This window comes from Carettochelys insculpta, chromosome 3 (genome assembly GCF_033958435.1).
Source record: "Carettochelys insculpta isolate YL-2023 chromosome 3, ASM3395843v1, whole genome shotgun sequence".
In the NCBI taxonomy this organism is placed as follows: Eukaryota; Metazoa; Chordata; order Testudines; family Carettochelyidae; genus Carettochelys; species Carettochelys insculpta.
The window spans coordinates 30,063,900-30,082,473 of record NC_134139.1 but is presented as its reverse complement, the minus strand read 5'-3'; the positions used below and the strand labels follow the sequence as shown (position 1 = coordinate 30,082,473).

Here is an 18,574-nt window from a genome sequence, read left to right as displayed (position 1 = left end):
TATTTATACCTGGCCCTGCAGATTTCCAAGACTAGCATCTGATGAAGTGAGTCTGTGCTCACGAAAGCTTATGCTCAAAACTTTTCTGTTAGTCTATAAGGTGCCACAGGACCCTTCGTTGCGGTTACACTACAGTGCTTTAACAGAAGTCAATGTTGGAAGAGATTTCCAGACAAAACTTTAGTTGACAGAGTGTGGCCGCATGCTAAAAGTAGATTGAAAGAGCAGTCCACTCTGTTGATAGAGCAGCCGGACTGCCTGGCTCCTCTCTCAATAAAACACGCATCCAAACGCACAGCAGACAGGGTTGCCCAGTGTTCTGGATGCCCTGTCTGTTGAGAGAAGACCCCTTGGAGCATCCACACAGATTTTTTTGTCAACGGAATCTGTTGATAGCAGCATTATGCCTCAGGACTGAGAGGCAGAACTCTGCCAGCGAAAGTGCCGAGTTTTGTTGACAAACTGTTGACAAAAACACGCGTGTGTGGATGTTCTACCAGGCTTCCAGTCAAAACCAGGGTTTTGACAGACTGATGGAAAAACCACAGCAGCATACTGGTGAAGCAGACTCCACATTTCTCACAAATTGAATTTGTACTTGAGGACCAGATGGTAGGTGCAAGATATTTGGGTTTATTCAGATTTAAAAAAAAACCAAAAACTAACAAACTTGAAATACTTGGTGTGTTTTAAGTTTGCCAGAGCCTAATGTGTCACCTAAAGATATCTACAAAGATAATGAGTGCTGTCAACTCTTTCCAAGTAATTACAGCTTTCATGATATAAAGTTACAAAATTACAATATAGCTTAAGATAGGAAAGTGCAAAAGATTTTTAAATAAAAAAGAATTGTAATGTTTATACAAGGTTCATTTCAAACAGGTAACCATCAGTGCATTAGATGTGCAATCAATTATAATAAACCCAAATTCTTTCACATTGCTAGATGCAGAACTAGTGTCCCCCATTTATGCTGTAATGCTTCATCTTGTTCTTCGCACAAGCATTGTAGATTTTCTCAGAGTTTTGCCACTTCAATTAAATATTTAATATTAGAATAACACAGAGTTCAGACACTTGCTTTAAATACTGCCCTAGAGCTACAAGGCTTTTAAATAAACATTCTCGAATATACTTACGGTCATTGCACAATGGTCCACTAAAGGAGGTCATACTGCAGTCACAGCTGAATCCATCCCACTGTTGCAAGCACACTCCTTGGTTGGCACATGAATCCTCTTGGCATGTGGTGCTGGGGCCTGATGAGAACATATAAAAGGGACTAGAATTTTGTCTTTCAAAGTAATGAGTGTGTCTTTGGATCACATCGTAGTTGCCAACATCTCAAATCTAATGAGCAAAGTAGAATTTATTTAATTTTTTCTGTGTTATGTGGAGGCCTGTAACATGACAAGATCACATGTTTTGGATCTGAGGCTGACAGAACATAATTCTTAAATATATAGACAACAAACAGATGCAAGAGTGAATTTGAGGGCAGTCGGGATATTATCATTGTAACAAGCGATGACTAATTTCACATCACACAATTAACACTATTAACAGGCTAAATATTTTTTCCAGAAAATTCACGTATTCTTTTTCCTGCAAAGGATGTTCAAACCAGCAAAAACAGGTACCATGAAAATTGTGAAATAAAACTACATAAAACAAGACCAGAAAGTTAAAAACAAACTAGAAAATTAATGTAAAGCCCCTTAAATATCAGATATTACTTTAAAAAAGAGCAGTCTAAAATAAAAGACGAGGTTGTGTCAATTTTTTTTTTTCTTTGGTTTGGTTTGGTTTGGTTTTCGACAGGAATGTTGGCAAGTATTGATTCACATGCGTTAGTGATCCCATGCAGGTTCTTTTTTAAACAGAAAAATAAAATCAGAATAATAATGAGCTGGCATGCCCAAATGCAACATACACATGAAAAACAAAGCTATTCTATTTCTAGAGATTCATAACTAGACAACTGAAAAATAAAAGAATTTTAAAAGATATGATCAGAATATTAAAACAAGTACTATACAAACATATTCAAGACTGAAAGCCTTTATGCAAAAAAAATATGCTGTGAAATGAAGGTCCCTGTATCATGTTAAGGTGGGAAAGAGTAAATCTGAAGCAGAACAACACAATTTATTTCAGGAAATGTACAGAGCATTTATTGGAGAAATCCAACTGCACATTCTGGGTTTCAGTCTTGTTTAATACACACAGGGCTATCTACCTTGCAAATCAGCTTTCATCAATGCAACTTTGTCAGCAAAATAAAAAAAAAGCAAAATATATTAAATGTTAATAAGCAATATTGAAATGACAGCAAACACAGAAAAAACATTCAGAATAGAGTGCATGCTGCTGTTAAAGAGAGAAAGAAACACCATATAACAGAAACAAATTAATGCTAATAGCCATTAATCTTCAGGCAAGCCAAAATGAGGAAGTAGTAATTTGCCAGTATTTTACTACAAATATAATGGTTAATTGAGCTGATGATATGCAATGAAGGCAACTTATTTTTTTTCTTGGATAGATATGAATGCATTAGCAAAGTGAATGCATGGCTGCATCCTGACTCATCATCTGTCATGTTCGGATACAATGAATTCTACAGTCATTAACAAATTATCCCTTCCCATCTTCCTCTCCTCTAGACCTTTCTATGTGGCTGAGAGAATTAAGATTGAAATATGCATTACGAGCCTGGAGCCACATACACGGATCTCCCACTGGCATGCACTAATAAAGGAAATAAGATGGTCCTAACCTCTGTAAAGCCTTTTTTGCTCATTTTGGAGACAGAGACATCCATCGTTATCTTATTTTAAATTAAACCGCACGGAAAACTCCTAATGTGGAATTTTCCTATCTAATTTTAAAAGAATCACTCATTAGGGGAGTATTCAACAGAGTCCCAAACCTGTGGGAGACTTACGCATGTGTCCATTTAAAACACATCAGTTTAACTGGTCTTATGCTTCAAGTTCAGAGCATGCTTAATGACCCTGCTGAATTTGGACCCAAAAGATCCACACAAGATTAGGACTAGCAACTGAGTATATTACTGATCACAGTTTAGCCAAAAGTATTAAATAGCTCTGATATATTTAGCCTATATACAGTTATTAAAATGCATGTATTTATAAGATTAATCTAAAATTTGATGCAGCAGCTGGTGATCTGCATTCAACAAAGAAGGGACATCTAGAGCAGCCATTCCAATTTCTTAGCAGTTTTAAGTTCAAAAGTTTTTCTTTAAACATTTGAGCATTACATCATTCTTTGTATACATTTGGGTATTATAATGGTTGACAAGTTCCTCACACTTTTTTTTCAAACCGGAATCTGCTACTTGGACACCTTACAAAAATGAAGTGAAAATATGTGTAGGTGTTTAAATGCTATATATTCATGCATTTATTTACACATTCATTATGCAATGTTAGATCTCATCATCACCATATAAAATTAGAAAAAACGTCATGTGGAATTAAAGTAGAAAACCACAGACACTGAGCCCCCCTACCCCACCCCCCGCCAAAATAAATAAAGTTAATGCTAAATCGCATAGATGAAGAAGGAAATACGTTTTTGCAATGTATGGAGCAATGACTTTAATGAGGTTTTGGTATTGCTCATATCATTCTGAGTTTTTATGGTTTTGCAGCTCTTGTATATTATTGTATAAATATTTTTCCAACATATTTGCTCAGAATCACAGATTGGTGACAACCATATGACTGATTTTAAGTGTAAATAATACTATTTAAAATCATATTTGTTGACAGAATAAAGCATATTTAACTGACGCTAGGAAATATCACACTAAATATTGCTACCGGCTTCATAATGTTATGGGTGTAAAAATAGGGTTTGTCTCTTCTTTCTTGGAAATCAGTGGGAGTTTTACTAAACAATTCATTGAGAACAGGACTTTCAGCATGTAGTACAAAACACAAACAGTTTACTATATTTCATCCATACACACTGAAACCAAATACCTGATCTAAAATCTACTGATATCAATATGAGTCTTTCCACTGACTCTGGAAGTTTTTGGATATTACACTGTCAGTGTTGTCAACACTCCCTTCATATTTTAAAGGAGGGAAAATCTTTAAAACAAAAAGTATGGTCTGAAACCAAGATAAAAATAAATTTATACATAGAAAATAATTCTGCACTGAGATGAGAACAGGCCATTTTATTTTAGTCATTTAATATTTTTCATTATTACAGAAATTGGCCAAAGCAAATCATTATGGATTATTTAAGGAAAACTGGACTCAAACTTGTTAGGTTAGGAATGTATAGCCATGTCTACACTAGCCCCCTTCTTTGAAGGGGGCATGGAAATGACATGGATCAGGGAATATCAATGGGGCGCTGCCATGCATATGCAGTGCCTCATTAGCATAATGCAGATGTGCGAATTTCAAAGCTGTTAATTTCGAATTGCTGACAGGCAGTCTAGACATGGTACCTCAAAATATGTGCCTAACTTTGAAATTCCCTTACTCCCAAAACAAGTGGGAATAGTGTAGACATGGCCAATTTATTGCATTGTTAATCTGATATCTTCGATATGTCATCTTTCAAAATGTAAAATTATGGTTCAAATCATAAATAAATTTGAATGACAGTTTTTCATAATAAAATTACACGCATCTATCCAGTACAGTAAACCTTTTCATATCTGGCAGTCCCACGACCAGGAGTTTGCTGGATATTCAAATATTCTGGATAATAGAGAGGTATGCCTAGCAATACATAATGCTAAAGAAAAAACAAGAATAGGTATTAAGAAATGAAGAAAAGCGTATGCTGAGTACTTAACTTATCAACAAAAGTAGTATTGTACACTGTAAACTTATACTGTTTTTACTGTATTTATTTGTATTTACTTTCACTATACTTTACTTACGGAAAATTAAACTAAAATTTACTTACAGTTAAAATGCTGGTTATTTGAGAGTGCCTGATAACAGCATGCCAGATATGAAACTGTTTACTGTACTTTTATTCTGAAGATGTTTTCATGATTCTAATGACTTTTTTTCCTGAGGAAGTAATCTCTTTTATACAGTCTAAATACATCAATACGTGTTTAGGGATTATTTTAAGAATGACTGTGAGTGAATGGTAATTATGTCAATTCCAATATATTAGAGAGACAAGGTGGGTAAGACTCTATGTTTTACTGGATCAATTTCTGTGGACGAGACAGTTCTTGAGATATACAAAACTCTTTCCTTTCCCAGACCTCTAGAAGATTTGTGTGGCCCAAAAGCTCATCTCCATCACCAGCAGAAATTGGTCCAATAAAAGATATTACCTCCCTCACCACGTCTCTGTCAAGGACTGGAACAGATGGCAAATCAAGGAATTAAAGGCCCAATTTTACTAGCTTGATTTCATCTGGATCATACTCCTTTGTGATCTACAAAGGGACTCCCACTGACTTCAAAGAGCTTTAGAACACCCATTAAGAAAAATTATTGCTAAAAGTAAAAATGACTTCCTACTGATTTCTTTGGGAATTCTCTATGAGGAGTAACATGGAACAGGATGGTCCTTTAAGGAAGGTGGACTCAGCCCCACCCATGACTAATTAAGCTCCTGGACAGGGGTTGGGTTTGAGATCAGGGATCAGATAACAGCCTGCAGGTCACCTGATCTTCAGATAAAATATTAGCAATCATCCCAGTTAGGCTACATCTGCTCTACCAGATAAATTTGATTTTATAATGCTGGGTTTTATAAATTTGATTTTGAGTGTCCTCACTTCCCACAAAGTCCACACAAGGTTGAGTTAGTGCTGTCACGCTAGAGCAGCCAAACAAGGACTGCTGCAGCAGTGCATTTTGGGAACCCTCCCCGGGGCCCTGCTGCATCTCTGCCACTGGCAGTGCTCACCTTGCTACCTGGTTCCCAGCAGGTGCAGCAGAGAGCCAGGTGCTGCGCTGGTCAGTTTCATGGTTCCAGCAAGTGGCTGGGAGCAGATGCAGCAACGCCTACAATTTCTCAGCTCCCCGGACTGGTCAGTTTCCCAGCTCCCACGAGTGGCGGGCAGCCAGGAGCCAGGTGCAACAGCACCAGTCAGTCTCTGGACGTTAATGAATTCAATTAAAAGACACGGCGCTTCCACACTAGTCTTCATTTGAACTGTTAAATTCGAACTTGACGCTACACCCAGCAGGTTCCAATGATATTATGCTATTGATATTAGTGCTTCCTAAATCAAGCTAATGGTATTTACAGTGAAGACAGTCACTTGGTACAATCAAGTTAACTGCCCTTAATTTGAATTTATCTCGTAGTGTAGATATAGACTTAGCGACAAAACTGAGAGTAATAAGCAAGTTCCTATAGGGATACCCAGGACTAGAAAAAGGACCTGGAAGGGAGCTTTCCACACCAGACTGGTGGGTAAACTGGGGCTCAATTCAGAAGAGTATTTGGGCACCTAGAAAATCACTAGGATTCCAAAAACTTGAGTACAGTGTCCCAGCTCTGTGTTCAATGAATGGGGAAAAATAGATGCCTCCAAATTGGGATTCCGAAACACAGCATTCTAGGCAGCTTCCCATGTAAAAGAACCAATAGGAGACGCCAAAATGTGGGGTGTGTGCTAAGCCTCATCCAACTCTCAGACAAAGGTGATTAAGTCCAGGCTCCAGGCAGCTGTCTCCCTCTGCTTGAGGCTACATCTACACTACAGCAATCTGTCGACAGAAGTTACTGTCAAAAGATATCTTCCAACAAAACTTCTGTTGACAACTTGTGGCCACACACAAAATCAGATCGAAAGAGTGATCTGCTCTGTTGACAAAGAGTGGCCAGACTGCCTGGTCGCTCTCTCAACAGATTGGTCAACCAGAAGCACAGCAGACATGGCTGCCTGGGGACCTGGAAGCCCTGTCTGTCGAGAAAGACCCCACCCCCCCAGAGCGTCCACATGGCTTTTTTGTCAACAGAGTCTGTTGAGAAAGCTGTTCTGCCTCATGGGGGAAAAGCAGAAGGCTGTGGACAAAAGAGCCGAGTTTTTAGTGTGGATGCCCCATGTGTTTTGTCAACAAAATGCTTGTTTTGTTATCAAAAGCAACTACTGTAGATGTAGCCTGAGAGTCTCAACTGCAAACCCATTCTGGGTGTGAGGCACCTGTGCTGTTTTAGTCAGAAGCCAGAGGAGGAACCTCCCTTATAAATTTGAGGCCAGTGGATAGGATAATCATCTGGGAGACTCCTTTTCCATCTGAGTTCAAGTGCCCCCTCCATCTGAGGTGGCAAAAGGCTTTTAACTGAGATCTGCCATCTCTCAGGTGAGTGCCCCAACAGCTGTGCTACAGAATTATCTGACGTGGCAAGAGAGCTCTCTCTTTCTCTCCTGCTGCAACTGTGTAATATTAAAAGGTCATCAGAGCAGATGAATTAGAGCCTGGTCTCCGATTTCTAACCAGCCCAGTGTTGAAGCTATGTGATTGTGGATAAATAATGAGAGAATCACTGAGCCAGAGAGAGAAAGAATGATTTAAGTTTAAGCTTCAATTAAAAAAATTCTTGATTTGCAAGTCATTGAGAGAATATCAACATGGAACACCACAATGCCAATTCTGCAGTCACTTTTCAAAGCAGAATGGTACTTTCGTGAAAGTAATGTACTGGAAACAAGCTGCTAAATTCAGAATGATGTGAGTAAACTGTATGTAGGGACAGAGAATTGATTTAAACTATCTAATATAAAAGTAAAAACCATGTGGAATGAAGGTACCGGAGGAATTAGAGATAGACCCAAGCCAAAACAATAATACTATGGACTTCGTGAAATCAAGATCACTACTTTCTGGCTGGGGCCCATCTGCACTCATAACCAAAATTGTAATCATCCAGGGCAAAATCTGTGTTCATATTTAAAAAATCTTTTGGGGCTTAATTCAGTCTTAACTTGCATCCCACACTATTCCACTAGAGTCACTCAAGCCATAATGGGTGTGAGGCAGAGCACAGTTTGGTTTTATAAATTTCAGTGGATAGGAAGGTTTTCAACCAAAAACACCACACATAATCCAAAGAATTTGCATAATTCAGGGCAGAAATTGGAAGACTGTTTATATGTTCATTAATGGATAAGTGCTATATAAAAACTAATTGTTACTGTTACCATGATTAAATAGCAACACCACAAACAAACAGAAGACTTGAAAATTAGCTTGCCACAAAAGAAGGAACCTACAGATTATATTCAAGATGTTATATTAATTTTCTCAGGTTGGTATATTCTTCTTCAGGGTTACCTACCCTCATTCACAGTGTTTACAAGTTATACCACAACTGAGACATAATGTTAGTTACAGGTCAAATATAAACCTACCACATATATAATACATATAAACAGCAGGATGGGTCTAACACTTGCATAAGATAAAAAGGATATCTGCTTTATGTAGGAAGTATATGTAATGAAACTATTATATTGTACCTTCGCATCCTCTTTCTATTTGCCCGTTGCAAAACAGAGCATCCGAGATCAGATCAGGGAGACGTCCATTTAAGTCAACTGACGCAAGGCAACCTTGAAATCCCTCCTTTGCATACACCAGTTTTGGTAAGGAGCTATACATTTCTTTCGCCACTCCTCCAATATACAAATCACCTGTTGAACAGAAGTAAGTATTAGAAAAGATAGCTAGAAAGTATTTTGGTCTACTTAAATATCTGGACTTCTAGTTCTACATGGCATATTTGGTGGGGAGACACCAACACTATAGTGTTCTGAGTGACAGGTTGGGAATTCTATAATTTGCTCCCTCTTTGGAGCAAGAGTCTGATTTTTCTGATCTTCCAAGCACACTGCGAAAGACACCTGTGTAACTGAGGAACTTGGAGAAGGTGAAAGATTTTCTTCCCATAATAATGAGCGGGTGGAAAGGAGCTTTTTTTTTTTTTTTTGTATGACTTTGACCTCTAGAATTACTGATCAAATAATTGTAATTTTGTGAGCTTTCTACTTAATTTCCTTCCTAGTACTAGTTATGCATTCAGTGTTCCTATAGTCTTTTACAGGCCTCTTTTTAAATCCAAATGAAGAAAACAAACATGTATTTCTGGTCTGGTACAACCTCAATGTTAGATTTTTAGACTTTAGACTAAACCTCAATAGATGTTTAGACTTTCTGTCATCTCAGTGAAAGGTATAACTGGACACAATATCTGTCTGTTTCCAGGGCTACAAGTATAATACCACCATATTGTATATTCTCTGCAGTAGAATAAGTAGAATGAAATAGGCCCTTTGTCCCAAACAAGCTTGCTGTTTTGTAGTTAATAAAATTCTTGGGTACATGCATGACCTTGGCACACCATAGTAGCTGCGTACCTCATAATATTTAACATAGTTTTCCACTGATTAAGCGGTGAACCGATTAATAAATTTGCATTGCACAAGAAAGGGTCTTGATCAGTGCAAGACAATACATTCCCAAGGTACAAGGGTGGGGCTGGGGCGAGAACATTCCTGTTACATTTCTGTCTGTGAATCATGAGTGAGTCTTGGACTACGTCTACATGAGAGGGTTTGGTCGACAGGTCTAGAGATCCGCTTTACCATGTAGCCTTACTCTGTTGAGAGAAGCTTTACTGGATAATCTCTGCTGACATGACATCTTTTGACAGAGGCTTCCCGTGTACATGCAGCCAGGGCGCATTTGTGCAGTTTAGCTGGGTGTGGGGCTTTACACGTGGTTGTGCTGAGTGATAACAGATCCTGGAGTGATTTGCTGCTTGTCACTAGCAAGCATGTAAGAGATAACCCATACTGGAGAATTAAGTGTGTACAGCCATTCCACAGTCTCAGGCTGAGACCCGGGATCCCATCAAAGCTTATTTTCCAAACATTTATTATTTGTTTATTTAAGTGGTAAATGGCTTATGTACCTCTGTGTGTTGTAATGCTACAAACGCAGGCAAAACAAAATCTGCCACCACAATGGGAATCTTAAAGATGACTCAGGAAAACTAAAAAGAAATACGATGCAAAATGAAGTAGTTTTACTCATTGTTTCCCTATGAATTATTTTATGTAGTCATATACAGCTGTATAACTAGGTTCTTATATCAGGTCAACCATTCCAATATTTGAAGGCCTATTTCCTGCCATTCTTTCACTGAAGTTCTTGCTTCCAACAGAGGAGAATCTGCTGCCTTTCCAACCCCTCGTATTACTAATTGTGCATGTTTAATATTAATGTGTATGTCAGTAACAGTGGACAAATGATTGTAGCTCTACAAAAAACTTACAGTCTTTTTGTTCCATTTTTAATGTGCCTAAAGTAATAGGCCGCATCTACATGGACAGCTTTTGTCAACAAAACTCACCAAGTGTCTACATGGTTAAAGTGCTCTGTCAACATTTAGTCAAGAAAACTCAGCTGTTCAATCAGCAGCGTTATCCGTTTCTGATCAGGGATAACGCCTCTGTCGACACTGTTTTGTTGAAAGAGTGCATATGAAGACACTTCTGTAGACAGAGAGGGTTTCCAGTTCCCCAGGCAACTCTGTTTGCAGAGAGAGTCTGGCTGTTCTCTGTCCACAGAATGGCTTGCTCTCTTGATTTGCTCAAGTGTGTAAATGCTATCTGTCAAGAGAGGTACTGCTGAGGTTTCTCTGTCGACAGTGAACTCTGTCAACAGAGGCTGCCCATGTAGGTGTGGCCATAGTATCCAGGCCCTTAACTAGGGCATTATCTACAATATTCTGTTCTGCCATGTTAAAAAAAAATAAATAAAAAGTAGGGAGTAAAACAAGGAAAACATTAAAGGCAGTTAATCACAAGATTAAAACAATACTTGCCATTAATCTCAATTTTAATTGCACTGCTAAACAATAATATACTATCAATTTAATTGTATTATAAATATTTTGAACCTTTTTCTAAACCCTCAGATTCACCAGTTTCATTTAGAACACAGAATATGAAGTATGCGTGAAATATTTGCACTGTGAAAAGATAAACAAAAAATAGTATTTTTCAATTTACCCCAATTACCATACAAGTCCTGCAGTGCAATCTCTCTATCATAAAAGTGCAACTTTCATGTGTGTATTTTTTCACATAAATGCACTCAAAACCAAAACAGTGCAATACTTGAGCACACAAGTAGACACATTAAGGGGCACAGACATCCTTAGCATATCTTGTATGAAAATACCTGGCAAAATGCCAGCTACAAAAGTTGTTGTAGAATGCCTGATCTCAGTTTCAGGTGACACTGTAAATAAGAAGCAGGCAGCATTATTATCCATAAATGTAAACAAACTTGTCAGCAATAGGTTGAACAAGACATAGTAGTAGTAGGCATCCTTCAGTCTGCATAGACTATGGATCGCGCCCTTTATAGTTTCAATTGAGGACTTCATTTACAGCGTCTACTGTGACTATGAAGACCCACACGAGAGTGACAGTTCTTGCTGCATCTCTTGCAGATATGGTGGGTGTCTGGCAAGTCCTTAGTGTGCTTTCTGTGCACTCGCTTCTCCTCTGCTAGCTGTCTGATCCTCATCTCGCCCTTCTGAAGGCCCTTGTGTAACCCCTGCCTCCATCTGCTGCGGTTGTCTGCTAGTTCTTCCCAGTTGTCCAGTTCGATGTCTACCTCTCTGAGGTCTCTCTTGCAGACATCTTTGTAGCGCAACTGGGGGCATCCAGGAGGTATTTTGCTAGAGGCTAGCTCACCATACAGGATGTCTTTTGGAATCCTTCCATCATTCATCCTGTGGACATGGCCAAGCCAGCGGAGCCAACGCTGCCTGAGGAGGGTGTGTATGGTTGGGATTCCAGCTTGCTCGAGGACGGCGGTGTTGGTCACTCTGTCCTTCCATGATATTCCAAGGATGAGCCTGAGGCAGCGCAAGTGGAAGATGTTCAGCCTCTTTTCCTGGCGGGCATACCGGGTCCAAGTCTCACTGCCATAAAGAAGGGTGCTGAGGATGCAGGCTCTGTAGACTTGCATTTTGGTGTGAGTGTACAGCTTGTTCTTATTCACACTCTCTTGCTGAGTCTGGACAGAGTTATGGCTGCTTTTCCGATCCTCCTATTTAGCTCAGTGTCCAACAACAGGGTGTCAGTGATGGTGGACCCGAGGAAAACGAACTCGTGGACGACCTCTAACGTATAATTGTCAATGCTGATTGATGGGGAATCAGCAACATCCTGACCGAGTACGTTTGTCTTCTTTAGGCTGACGGTAAGCCCAAAGTCCTTGCACGCTTTGGAGAACTGATCCAGCAGCTTTTGAAGCTGGTCTTCTGTGTGAGACACTACAGCATCATCATCTGCGAACAGTATGTCTCTGATGAGGACTTCCCGCAAACAAGACAAAGAGCTAAGTGGAAATGTAAGCTCTGAAGTTTTACAGGGTTTTGATTTCTTTACTGCAGTAATATAACAAAAATAGTTTTAAATTTGTAAGTTGTACTTTCATGCTAAAGAGATTGCATTACAATACATGTATAAGGCGAACTGAAAACACTATTGCTCTTGTAATTTTTACAGTGCAAATATTTATAATAAAATAATACAAAATGAACAATATACACTTTTTATTTTGTGTCATAGCTGAAATGAATATATTTGGAAATGTAGAAAAAAACAAAATATTTATTAAAAATAAATTTGTATTCTATTATTAGTGAACAATAACATAACCATGCTTAGTTATTTATCTAGTTTATTTGTTTTGTTAGTTGCTTGTGCTAACTGGAATTAAAGGGAAGCCCTATCCCACCCCCAAAAATAGAAGCAGAGGGCTCAATTAGCTTGTGTATCTGGGCCCCACTTGGCTCAGGGAGACAGGAGATATGGGCTACGTCTACACGTGAAGCCAACATCGAAATAGCTTATTTCGATGTAGCAACATCAAAATAGGCTATTTCGATGAATAACGTCTACACGTCCTCCAGGGCTGGCAACGTCGATGTTCAACTTCGACGTTGCGCGGCACCACATCGAAATAGGCGCTGCGAGGGTACGTCTACACGCCAAAGTAGCACACATCGAAATAAGGGTGCCAGGCACAGCTGCAGACAGGGTCACAGGGCGGACTCAACAGCAAGCCGCTCCCTTAAAGGGCCCCTCCCAGACACAGTTGCACTAAACAACACAAGATACACAGAGCCAACAACTGGTTGCAGACCCTGTGCCTGCAGCATGGATCCCCAGCTGCCGCAGCAGCAGCCAGAAGCCCTGGGCTAAGGGCTGCTGCCCACGGTGACCATAGAGCCCCGCAGGGGCTGGAGAGAGAGCATCTCTCAACCCCCCAGCTGATGGCCGCCATGGAGGACCAGGCAATTTCGACGTTGCGGGACGCGGATCGTCTACACGGTCCCTACTTCGATGTTGAACGTCGAAGCAGGGCGCTATTCCGATCCCCTCAAGAGGTTAGCGACTTCGACGTCTCGCCGCCTAACGTCGAAGTTAACTTCGAAATAGCGCCCGACGTGTGTAGCCGCGACGGGCGCTATTTCGAAGTTAGTGCCGCTACTTCGAAGTAGCGTGCACGTGTAGACACAGCTATGCTGTGATCACCTGGTTCCAGCACCAGTCAACCACAGGAAAGACCAGAAACCAGTCAAAGTTTGTTGTATTAGGCACACATTCTACCAGGACACTCTTCCTTTCCTCCTAGTCTCTTTACACTATAGTTAAGGGTAATATGTCTGGCACAGGAATTGCCCCAGGAGGCTTATGCACCCAAAGAGTTCCTCTCCACATGGGAAATTCTCCACTACTCGATCTCAGCCAAATTTATGAACAGCATGAGTTCAAAACTCATTCTGGAGATTCTTGTCTTAAGTATATTACCAGGTTTGAAAAGGTGCTAGGTAATTTATAATTGTTTCAAAACCAATCAACGTTACAGCATCATATGCTAGTAAAAGGTACTGACTTTTATGGACCTCATAAGAATGTTATAGTATTACACATACTGAATACCCCTAGGCTATGTCTACACTAGCCCCAGAACTTCGACTATGTAGACATAACGTAGATAGTGAAGACATAGTCCTAATATATTACCACAATTACTATGTAGCACCTCATCAGCATAATGGCAGCCATGGCACTTCAAAAGTGCTGTTTTTGACTGCGTGGAGCTTGTCTACATGGGATTCTTTCTGAAAGGACCCCACACACTTCGAAATCCCCTTATTCCTATTTGGTTACAGGAATAAGGGGATTTTAAAGTGTGTGGGGTCCTTTCGAAAAGGACCCCATGTAGATGAGCTGCGCATGATTGAAAGCAGCACTTTCGAAGTGCCACAGCCACCATTATGCTAATGATTCACACATATTCATGGCAGCCCCTCATCAGCATCTTTTGATTAGGTTCATTATCATGCCCCTTTCCAAGTTGTGGGGCTACTGTAGACATAGCCATAGAGATTTTGGCCACAGCTGTAGGATATTGTAGTGCTTCTTTATATATGAATCCTTGAGATTTGAAATACTATATCCTACACAACAGGTTCAGTGAATGCTTCAGCAAAGTGCCTTAGCCTTTACATGGAAGGATGACATATAGGCCTCCCATTCCCTTTCAAACTTTGCTCTTTGCTGAGACTGACAGCAAGAAAATCAACTTTTCCCAGTAATGGTGATGGTTAGATTGTCTCTAGTGAATTGGACTGACACCACCAATGCATTTCCCCTAGGATCAAATGTCTTTCAGACATTAAGAATTTTAGTCATTCTGGACCAGCCTGTCAGCATGAATTGGATATGAATCAATGTATCATATCATAGTACAACTACTTTGAGTCGCCCAGCCCTATACACATTATCAATATTTATAGCAAGGTATACTAAAAAAAGAATAAGTAATCTCATGATTCAGAACATATGCTTGTTGTACACTGGGATTCAAATAAGAATTCTCTACCCATCTCAAATGGCTAGGAGATTTGAAGAGTACATGCTGCTTTCTCTAGAGCAGTAGATATTGTCAACACTTCATGATATGAAATCAGAAGAGACTATGGTCTGATGTGATTTCACAATTCCTACTTTCCCACAAATAGGGCACAATTAATTCCTCAGCAGGACTGGAGTTGGTGCATTGGGCCATTGCATTGGAATTAAGGCAAATAATGTTCCATCTTTTTCTCATATGAAACTTATTGAAAAAGAAAACATAAAGCCACGTCTACACCAGCTGGCTATTTTGAAGTCATTGGCCCAACTTCGAAATAGTGTGCGTTGTGTCTACACGCGTTGTGCGCTACTTTGAAGTTGAAATGGACGTTAGTCGGTGAGATGTCAAAACCACTATCCCCATCAGAAGATGGGAATAGCGCCCTCCTTCAACATTCAACGTCAACATAGGGCATGTGTAGACGATCCACGTCCCGGTCCTTCGAAATAGCGGGGTCTGCCATGGTGGCAATCAGATGAGAGGTTGAGACATGCTGCCCAGCCCCTGTGGGGCTCTATGGTTGAGACGTGCAGCAGCTCTTAAAGAACCATGCACCCAGATATCCTGTGGCAGGAAGCTGAGAGCGTGCAGGCAGCAGCACATATACATGGCCATCCTCCATGCCCTCCATAGGCCCTGAGTCAGCCAGCCAGCCCCCTGAGTGTCCCCCATGGCACACCCCCCAAGGAGACCAAGGCCTCCCAGTCATCCTGCCAGGTGGGGGAAGAGGAGGCGGGCCCCTCCTGGACGGACGCCAAGCTCTGGGATCTGCTGGGGCTTTGGGGAAAGAAGGAGGTGCTACAAGTAATGGGGAGCAAGCGGCAGAATGCAGATGCGTTTGCCCAGCTGGCCAAGGGCCTGGCTGGCCAGGGTCACCCTGCACGCACTTCTAACTATGTCAGGAGTAAAGTCAAGGAGCTGTGGTAGGGTTACGCCCAGGGCCGGGACATGGCCAGCCAGTCTGGGGCCACCTCTGCCGCTTGCCCCTTTTACAGGGAGCTCAGGGAAATCCTGGACCCCCGGCCACCCTTGACACCACACCTGAGGAGCCCCAGCAGGCCTTGGAGCTGGAGTCTGGCCCAGAGGCCAGCCCTGCTCACCATGGGCCCCCAGAGGAGCGCACCCCAGGGACAGCAGAGGAGAAGGGGTCCAGTGACGGGGAGCTCCTCATAGACCTCCCCTCCCACAGCTCCAGCAGGGCGTCTATCTAACGGGTGTCCCCCGACCGTGGGAATGGACCGTCAGATATGTACCCCACAGGCACACACCCATGGGTTATGGGACGGGGCAAGGGACAGGACCAGGGCCCCCCCACCCAGCTGACACCGGCCTACCATGGGCCAGCCAGACCACGGCCACAAGACAGCGGCACGGCTCCCAGGGCCTGTCAGCACCCACCCCCATGGACAGCACCACGCCCTATCCCTGGGAGGGTAGGGGGAGCTGAACCCCTGAAGGGGGTCACCCACAGGGACACCATACCCATGGCTGGAGGACAGGGGATAGGGACCCAGCACCAGGGGGATCGGGGGTCATGGGCCATGGATCATGACCCAGTACTAATGCCTGTCCTCTCTCTTCCCCAGTCTTTCCGCAGCCGCACCATCTGAGGGCCATGACAGTGCTGCCGTGTCTGTCATTCCGGACAGCCCGCCGGAGATGTTGCGCTGTGGCAGCCAACCAGAGCAGGAACCGGCCCCAGGATGAGTCTGCCACTGCCAGAGCCAGCCACAGGTGGCCACTGATCTCCAGGTCCTCCCCATACTCCAGCGCCAGGTGGAGGTGGCGGAGCACCACCTGCAAGTGGAGGAGCGCTGCTTCCAATTACAGGGATGAGTGCTGGCCTGGTGCCAGGAGGCCTGGGGATCCTTCATGAGGACATTGGACCGCATCACCAGGACCCTTGACAGGATTGCAGACTGGCTGCCACCCCCTGCTGCTCCAGCTGCCGTCCTTCCCAGGCGCCACCCTGTATTGGAGCCCACTGAGGAGGACCACAGGGCCCAGGAGCCAGCCTGGCCATATTTGCTGGTCCTCCCAGCCCCCACCTGGCCTCGACGGGGACTCAGGACCAGACATGGGTCATGCCCCCTACCCATGCCGGATGAGGGACTGTGAGGGGCCGAGGACTGGGCCACTCAGGCTCCCCCTACTGTACATAGTTATGCCTCCCCCATTGTAAATAGTTGTGTCCAATCGCGCCTTTAGGTAGCTGTCCCCATGTACATAGTTCCCCCATGGGTGTTCATTTCTGTTGTAAATTAATTGTTGAGCAGTTTGGCTCATTAAGATAATTATTTCACAGGTTTATTTTTCAAAACATGTCATGTGCTCTTAGGGAGCAGTAGTGTGGGTGGAGGTGGCAGTGTGTTGTGGGTGGTGGGGGCAGTGAGTGGCCCACCAGGGATAGCCACTCTGGCGCTTACCCCACAGCCTAGTCAAATTGGGCCCGGAGGGCCTCCCGGACCTGAATCCCCTCGTGATCAGCCTGGCTGCTCAGGGCGGCAGCTGGGGCTGGGGGTAGACTGTGCTCGCCTCCACAGCCTACCCCTGCATGAATGCCTCCCCCTTGCTCTACACTAGGTTGTGGAGCACACAGCATGCGCCCACAATCTGGGGGATGCTGGGGAGACCCACGTCCAGGCAAGTGAGGAGGCACCGCCAGCAGCCTTTGATGCAGCCAAAAGCCCGCTTGAAAACCTGGTGTTCATGGTTTAGGCGGGTGTTGAACCCCTCCTGGCTGGCACTGAGGTGGCCCATGTAGGGGTGCATAAGCCAGGGCTGGAGGGGGTAGGCTGCATCCGCCACAAGGCAGAGGGGCACAGTGGTGTCCCCCAGAGGGATCTCCCTCTGGGGGATGTAGGTCCCTGCCTCCAGCCAGCAGCACAGACCTGAGTTCCTAAAAATGCGGGCATCGTGTGTGCTGGCAGGCCAGCCAACACAGGTGTCCTGGAAGCAGCCCCAGCTGTCCACCATGGCCTGGAGGACCACCGAGTGGTAGCCCCTTCTGTTCATGAAGCATCCTCCTTTGTGGTACAGGGCACGAATGGGGATGTGGGTCCCGTCCAGTGCCCCAAAGCAGTTGGGGAACCCCATGTCAGCAAACCCCACGATGGCTGCATCCAGGTGACTGATCTGCATGAGCCTATGGAGCAGCAGGGCAATCAGCCTGGGGACCACCTGTGGGGGGAGGACATGGGCACCTGTGAGGGTATGCAGGGTGTGCCTGCCCCCCCTGGCCCTCCATGCCCCAGGCTTCCCCAGCCCCCAGGCTCCCCCCACCCCACCCCTCGGCTCTCCACTCCCCCCCCCGGGCTCCCCCACCCCCCAGGCTTCCCCCACCCCCCCGGGGTCCCCTCCTGGGCCTCCTTACCTCCATGATGACGGCCCCAACAGTGGCCTTGCCCACACTGAACTGCTGTCCTACAGACGGGTAGCTGTCTGGAGTGCCCAGCTTCCAGAGAGCGATGCTGACCCATTTCTCAACGGTGAGGGCACACCGCATAGGGGTGTCCTGGTGCTGCAGGTTAGGGGTGAGACACCGGCAGAGCTAAAGGAATGCCTGCCAGCTGATCTGGAAATTTCAGCACCAGTGG

General features: G+C 43.6%; 1 protein-coding gene across 21 annotated transcripts in view; it reads right to left on the bottom strand.

Annotated features, from left to right (window-relative positions):
* The window catches only part of NRXN1 (neurexin 1), a 1,123,636-nt gene that overhangs the window by 526,474 nt on the left and 578,588 nt on the right, over positions 1-18,574 (bottom strand). For all 21 annotated transcript variants that reach the window (XM_074989537.1, XM_074989539.1, XM_074989548.1 and 18 more), the window contains 2 exons: positions 8,492-8,665; positions 1,140-1,259 (listed from right to left, as the gene is read on the bottom strand). In XM_074989537.1, the coding sequence (XP_074845638.1) occupies positions 1,140-1,259; positions 8,492-8,665 (294 nt within the window). The remainder of the gene's footprint in view (positions 1-1,139; positions 1,260-8,491; positions 8,666-18,574) is intronic.